General features: G+C 38.1%; 1 protein-coding gene across 1 annotated transcript; it reads left to right on the top strand.

Annotated features, from left to right (window-relative positions):
• Positions 1 to 3,045: 3,045 nt before the first annotated feature.
• On the top strand, positions 3,046 to 6,457 carry LOC140229145 (uncharacterized). Its single transcript, XM_072309410.1, has 2 exons — positions 3,046 to 3,329; positions 5,797 to 6,457. Exons 1-2 carry the CDS (start codon positions 3,046 to 3,048, stop codon positions 6,455 to 6,457), a joined length of 945 nt encoding a protein of 314 aa, XP_072165511.1.
• The last annotated feature ends 736 nt before the right edge of the window (positions 6,458 to 7,193 follow it).

Below are 7,193 nucleotides of genomic sequence, written 5' to 3'. Positions count from 1 at the left end.
AATCTCATCTTCATTGATTTGATTTAATGATTAAGTAGTTGTTTTTTGTTGGTGTTTTTTTTTTTTGCAAGCCATATGGTCCGTATCCGTTAAGTTTGCTTTATGGCTTAAGACTTTTAGTAAGTGCCCAGTATCTTAACGTTTGTAACAATTTGCAGAGGTTTGATTATTAGGTAGGAGTGGTTTTTCATAATGAAGTTTCTTCTGTTCCAAAATACCCCAGAGCATGTGTAGATTCGAATCGGGTTATACAGGGGTTACCGATCTTCCCGAAACGTGGCCTTTCTATCTCTGTTAGGTCCAGGTCGCTCGACACAATATCTGCCCTCCCCTCCCACCCCACCCCACCCCACCCCCGTCGCCACGGGTCTTACACACCTCGTATATATACACCGTTTGACGGCATAAAAGAAAGCGCTCAGCGGTCTGATGGGCGTTTATAATGTGATATATTTTCGCGCCATATGAATAAGGAATCATAATACTATAGTGGTACGACGCTTATATTTTTGCTAAACGCTTTTGTCATCTTGGGAAGGTTGATGATTATTGTGGCAATGAAGATAACAGATGTCGCACAACGACAGGTGGGTAAAGGGAAGCAGCCTTCGACTTTTGGTCTTCCTTAGCATTACTGTCTGCTTTTACAAACATGGACAAGTCTTGACCATAACAAACCATAGAGAGAAATTAACATACTAAATCTAAATTGATTTGATTTCAGCATGAGCTAACTACTTGAGGACATGATTTGGCAACATATTTGGCAATTATTAGACATAACACGATGAACAATGAAGGATAACAAGTTGATGTAAATAAACATGAATATAATGTCAAAGACTGCATGATAATAACCACCAGAATGTCCATTAGTTTATACTCTCCAAACAATCCTCTACTGACATACTCACCTATTTAAAGCCACCATCAAACCCAAACCCTGCCAGACACCCACCACCGCACACACACCATCTTTCTCACCCTATACATGGTACACGGGCGGATCCAGGAATTCCAGAAAGGTGGGGGTGGAGAAAAAAAAAATGGTGCCACATCCGGGTTTGATTTGATTTGATTTAATTTTTGCATTTTTCACAAAGTATATACAACGAAACAAACAATTTTTATAATACGAATCATATTAGGCCTATATCCAACACAAAATTAATATAAATATAATCATATATAATGTGCCAATAATGAAATATTGTAAAGGTGAGTTATAATCATACAAAAACAAAATCATGGAAAATCATTGATATTTCAATCGAATTAATACAAACAAAATGCAGAAGACCGTCATCTTACGCTGAAGCTTGAATTTGTTGACGTCCTCTGGAAAGGCATAACATCATGGCTTATACTGCTCAGCTTATCAGCAGACAAGCAAAAACAAACAAACAAACAAACAACCAAACAAACAAACAATCAAAACCAAAAAGCCACTTCCGGGTTTCATCGGCTTACACGTGCAATTTTTTTTTGTTTCTCGTGCCATTTCCGGGTTTCATCGGCTGACAAAGAAAAAAGGGGCGCAAACGCCAGTCGGGCGCCCCCCCCCCCCCCCCCCCCGCCGATCCGCCACTGCTGGTATATCACATGATTCCTCGTCATTCCTCCACATAGTAGCCTCAACACATCCCAAGCAGCACACACGTCTGCCAAGCAGGTAAACTATAGTCTTCTATCTTTATCTATTTCTGTTTACCATTTTTCGTTATATGTATGTTCAGTTATTTATTTATCATGTGCTTTTTCGTGTTCTCGACATTTTAAGCACCATCATTTACATAATCTAGAAATCCCGCATTGAATTTCCTATAATGTTTTCTATTGGACGATTAGAATTGAATCGAATTGAATTGAATACGACATGTCTGTAATTTCATATATGCCCTTTATATTTACTTTCATTTACCGTAACTACGATTATCCTCATTGTGTTATGTCTTGTAATTGCCAAAGTAGTATGTTGCCAAAATACACCCTGAAGACGTTAGCTCATGCTGAATCATACTCAATCCATTATATTCAGTGTTTGTATGAACAGACAAATCATGCGACATCTATTGTCTTTATTGTCACAGTTGTATATTACGATATATATATATATATATATATATATATATATACATATATACATAATCGATAATGCGTGTGTAATGCCCAAATAATATCTATCTAATTAGTACACTGCAAAAAGTCCGGTGTTAAATACGAAACACCGAGCTGGTGTCAAATTTTCGGTGCTCATTTGTGGTGTTAGATCAACATCTCCGGGTGTCATTTCAAAATATACAATTTTTGTTGAATAGTTTCTTAGTTACTGTTTTTCTTGTTGATTTTGAACTTCAACAAGACGATCAAGAATTTTCCGATAAAGTACTTGATTTTGTTTTTAAAAAAAGGTGTGAACACATTTACACCACAGAAACACCAGTTGGTGTGGTCTGCTATTGAAGCTGGGCGGGTGTTTTGCCATTGACATTAACACCAGCAATATCAAACCAACACCATGCGGTGTCATTGTTGAATTAACACCAGCGCAGTGTCAAAAAATCACCAGCTGCAGTGTCAAATTAACACGTAGTGCCAGGTGAACACTTTCCAACACCATCACAACATACTTTCTACACCTGTGGGTGTGGTCCTCTATTGACACTTGATCGGTGATAGATTTAAAACCCGTTGTGTTAAATCTAAAACTGATGCTTTTGCAGTGTACAAAAGTATACTATGTAATACCCAAATATAGCAATTAGTCATAGCAGTGACGGTGAAACAGTGACAGCACACCCCCCCCCCCCCCATTTATCGACAAACCTGTGTGCTCCACATGTTATTACCAGTGCTTTTATCATTATCACACTGTTGAGATAAACGCTTGGAGGTGTACGTATGGGGTCCTGAACTAAAACCGGAATCACCGTCTACCGCTGTCTCACGCACATTGGTTTTTTTTTTTTAATTGTACCGTTTCTTTCTCACAGTCAAAGAGATTCCTAGCATTTGTATCTTTGACGGTGGCTTTGAAGCCTGGTCATGGAAAACCAACAGCCAAACGTCGTCGAAGGGACGGGCAAAGCCATCCTGTGGACGACGCCGCGAATGGTCTCGACGGCCTTTGCTAAATGTATGGGCGGTATTCCCGACTGCGAAGTTTGGTTCGAGCCCTACGGCTACTGCAATTTCGCCCGGGAAGAAATGGGGAAAGCTGGAACTACTGATGTGCCGATCAGTTCCGCTGGCTACGAAGAACCCTTTCAGATGGCTGCGGAGAGACTTGGTAAAATTCTCTCTTGTGATTTTGACATCGAAAGACTGCAGTAAGTATCATACTCAATGTTCGTTTGATGCCCTTGCTGATTTGTGCGTGAATTCGAGAGTATTCCTAACCACTTTGGCACTGGCTTTGTTGCAGCCAGAAGCACCCAAATGTTACAAGTTGTTCAAAGCATTCTTATAATACTCCAGTTGACAGGTAGTTGATGAAGACTATAAGGCAACAATAGGGTACCCAGTGCAATAGATTTTTTTAAATGTCCCGTAATGATATAACAGGTACACCACAACACTACAAAGTAATAAGGGTTTATGTAGATAAATAAAATCATTTCCTTGAACAAAAAACACATCTTTATGATTACATTATGTTACGGGGTTTGTAATAGCTACTGAAACTGAAACATTGTGAGGTAAAGTCCTCAGTATTCGAATGAATCAGTTCATAATTTGAACAAAATCAGACACGGAAAATTCCATTTAAGTTCAGTTAAAAAAAATGAACGAAACAAAAAGGTCAGTGGAGGGCGATGATCAAATAACTAACACGTCGATCCTCTCCTTTCAGTTTTGATAGAGATTTTAATTAGATTTTTTGTTTATTTCATTACAAGACTCGAAAGGTGCAAAACCAAGAAATGTAATGTACAGAATATTGGATATTTGTTTTTCTTTATACCGAATTTCTTCCTTATAGCTTCGACTGTATTCAGATGTTTTAACCTTTTCTATATAAGGCTATTGTTATGACCTGATTCTTTTGTTAGGTTATCTCCAAGGAGTGATTTTTAAAAATATTTATTCACTATTATTTGGCCCTTTATTGATGCAACTTCAGACGTAATGATTCCATAAGCCATTCAGTTTCAGTTTCAGTTCGATTTATTTCTGCATTTTTTCAAGGAACTCATACATTATGAAAATCACAACAGGTGTATCTGGCAACAGAATAAGGAAAAGAGCAATATTACATTCATAATATCATAATCACAATCTTTAAAGTTTAAAGATAACAACAATGAGATCAAAGGAATCGATGATACACTTGTTTCCAAATAAAGAGGAAGGAAAAATATATGCAGGAGCCTGCCGTCTTTAAGCACGTGCTTGATAGTGATGGCAGCCTCAGAGTCTCAAAAAGGAAACAAGAAACATAATAATACATTATACAAAATGGGCAATTTCCCATTGAAATGTTTTGTGCCAGCTTTGTGCTGCTTCAAACGTAGCAGTCGATTAAAGTTTTGCTGCATGCACTTTAACACGTAAATGATTTGAACATGAATTTTCCCACGCTGCTTTAAGGGAAGAGGTTGACTTTAGGTAAATATCAGGGCATATAGAATGTTGGCATAATGCAATGTAAATACTACGCCCGTTAAAGGACAAGTTCACCTTCATAGACATGTGGGTTGAGTGAATGCAGCAATATTAGTAGAACACATCAGTGAGAGTTTGAGGAAAATTGGACAATCCGTTCAAAATTATGAATTTTTTAAGTTTCTGCTCAGTCACGGCTGGATGAAAAGACTACTATAGCTTGTGATGTCACGTGAGTACAACGATATAAAGAAAGAATAAACAAAATTCAACGTATTCTTGCGTAACAAAAGAACACTCGACTTCTCTCTTTCAGAAGGCTTGGGGAATAATATTAACCTTAACATACGTCAGTAGCAAGTCGAAGAAATACGCACTTTATTCAAAAAGTAAAGTTTTGTGAAATTCTTTCTTTATTTTTCTTATATCGTTGTACGCATGTGACAGTAGTCATCTGCAGTAGTCTTCTCATCCAGCAGTGACTGCGCAAATACTTGAAAAATTCATAACTTTTGAACGGATTGTTCGATTTTCCTCATACTTTCACTGATTTGTTCTACTAATATTGCTGCATTCTCTCAATCCTTATGTATATGAAGGTGGACTTGCCCTTTAAACCCGAAAGGTCAGCTTCTCGTCAATGATGTCATGGTATCTCATGACATGTTCCCAGACTCTTCAATTTGCCCTACGTGTGTTTTATCAAAATGGGTGTGTGCTTGCATGTACTGTTAGTTTTTGTCACTATATTATTTCTGCACGTATGGCTCAATGAATAGTGTCTGTGCCGCAACATTATTTCATTTTAAGTTTGTGTGTCCTCCATGATACGTTAAAATAATCTAAAATAGATATCATGTATGATCTGGGTTTCTTAAATTACCTGTAGTATCTATTTGTCGTAAGATGCTCTAACCAGTGATAACTGTAAATAGATCACTGTAGATATAACATTATTAGATATTGTTTTGACATTTTTTAGTGCTCTACGCTTTTCAAGCTCTGCTTTTCAATAAGTCACCTCATCGATTTGTTTATTCTTTTTTTGTTACCACCGCAAAGTATGCATTGCTCATATTCACTCGTACATATACGTACTGGATACCGAGGTAATTAATCAAGATATATTATGCATTTCATTTCATGTGAGTTCCCAGAGTTCACCTTTTTTTTTCTCTCTTTGCTATTTAGGTACCCGAACGTGAAGAGGAAGTTAGAACAATCTGACTGGAAATACGTCTTTGTAAAAGATCAGAGTTCGGGGATGACTGATGAACGTCTACGGATGTATCTCCCAGCTGGATTCAAACACGCCTTTCTAATCCGGAATCCTTTCTTGGTCTACAATTCCCTGCGTAAGGCTGGATTCAAGCAACTGAGCGCCGGCAACCTACTAGATGAATCACAAAACAAAGAAGATACATTTGACATGCGCTACTATTTAGCCGATTACTACTTCGAAGATGCGTACCAGCATCACTACAATCTGTGGAAGTACGTGAAGGAGAACATCGACCCGTCCACGATGGTGATCGATGCCTCCGACCTACTCAACCATCCCGGTGAGGTGATGTCCAAGTACTGCCAGGCCATGGGTTTCCCCTACTCCGAGTCCATGTTGGAGTGGGAGGCTTCACGGGAAGTGACTGCGACTTGGAAGTGGCCTGCAGACACCTTATACCAAAACAAAGCATTCATGGGCGTGGCTCTGGAAAGCTCGAAGTTTAATGCAAGTGCACCGATTCCACCTAAGGACAAGCTGACCCCCGACGTCATCGCTCTTGGAGAAGAGGCGATGCCGCTATACGAAGAGATGTATCGAAATAGACTAAAAGTCAATGTTTCTGCTTAAAAGGATGGTATAGTTTTCGGTTTTCTTTGAGATGATGAGAACGCTCCTATGAAATTTGAAAGAGCACACATTTCTGAGAGGAATTCAAAATTTATTTGATGGAAATTGCCTTTAAAATGGCTGAAATACCCAAAACAGAGCGATCCTAATAAAAGGTGGGACTCACCTTTTATATACGATTGCTTTGTTTTTCTTTGTTGTTTTTTTTTATATCGCAGCTATTTTGAAACTGACTTTCATCAGATAAACTTTGAATTCCTCTTAGAATTGCATGCTCTTTAACATTTCATAAAGTTGCTTCTAGATATCTCGCAAAAAGTTGAATGCTGAATCTTCACCTCATCCATTTTTTAAAACCATCCCTTGAAGTTACATGCAAGTTCAATATTTTTTCTCCCGTCGATTCATTTTCCTGCTGAGACAACTATATGCACAGCAAACAATCGACGCGACGGTGTCTATCGCCAGAGAGTTCTAGAATGTTATGAGACTGCAAGAAAATGTTTTTAGCATAGTCTTGTTCTCCAGGCTTAGCACTTGTATATAAAAAAAAATCTTCCAGATTAAGTAATTGGTTAATGCGTAGTTCTGCGTACTTGAGTATCATTGTACAGTAAAAGAAGTACTGGGGTTTCTTTTTTCGTTTTGTTTTGTTTTGTTTTTATACTGATTTTCATTCTGGTGTCCTATTCTCTACACACTAAATAACTGCTGCCGAAAATATTGAAACTAGCGA

This window comes from Diadema setosum, chromosome 5 (assembly GCF_964275005.1).
Source record: "Diadema setosum chromosome 5, eeDiaSeto1, whole genome shotgun sequence".
Classification (NCBI taxonomy): Eukaryota; Metazoa; Echinodermata; class Echinoidea; order Diadematoida; family Diadematidae; genus Diadema; species Diadema setosum.
The sequence above is the reverse complement of the archived record's forward strand: the minus strand, read 5'-3'. Positions and strand labels throughout refer to the sequence as shown.

Bases quoted from the DNA above. Each gene is read 5' to 3' on its own strand.
- LOC140229145 (XM_072309410.1), top strand. From the start codon at position 3,046: ATGGAAAACCAACAGCCAAACGTCGTCGAAGGGACGGGCAAAGCCATC. The intron at 3,330-5,796 runs GTAAGTATCATA...TTTGCTATTTAG, and splicing joins TTTGACATCGAAAGACTGCA to GTACCCGAACGTGAAGAGGA.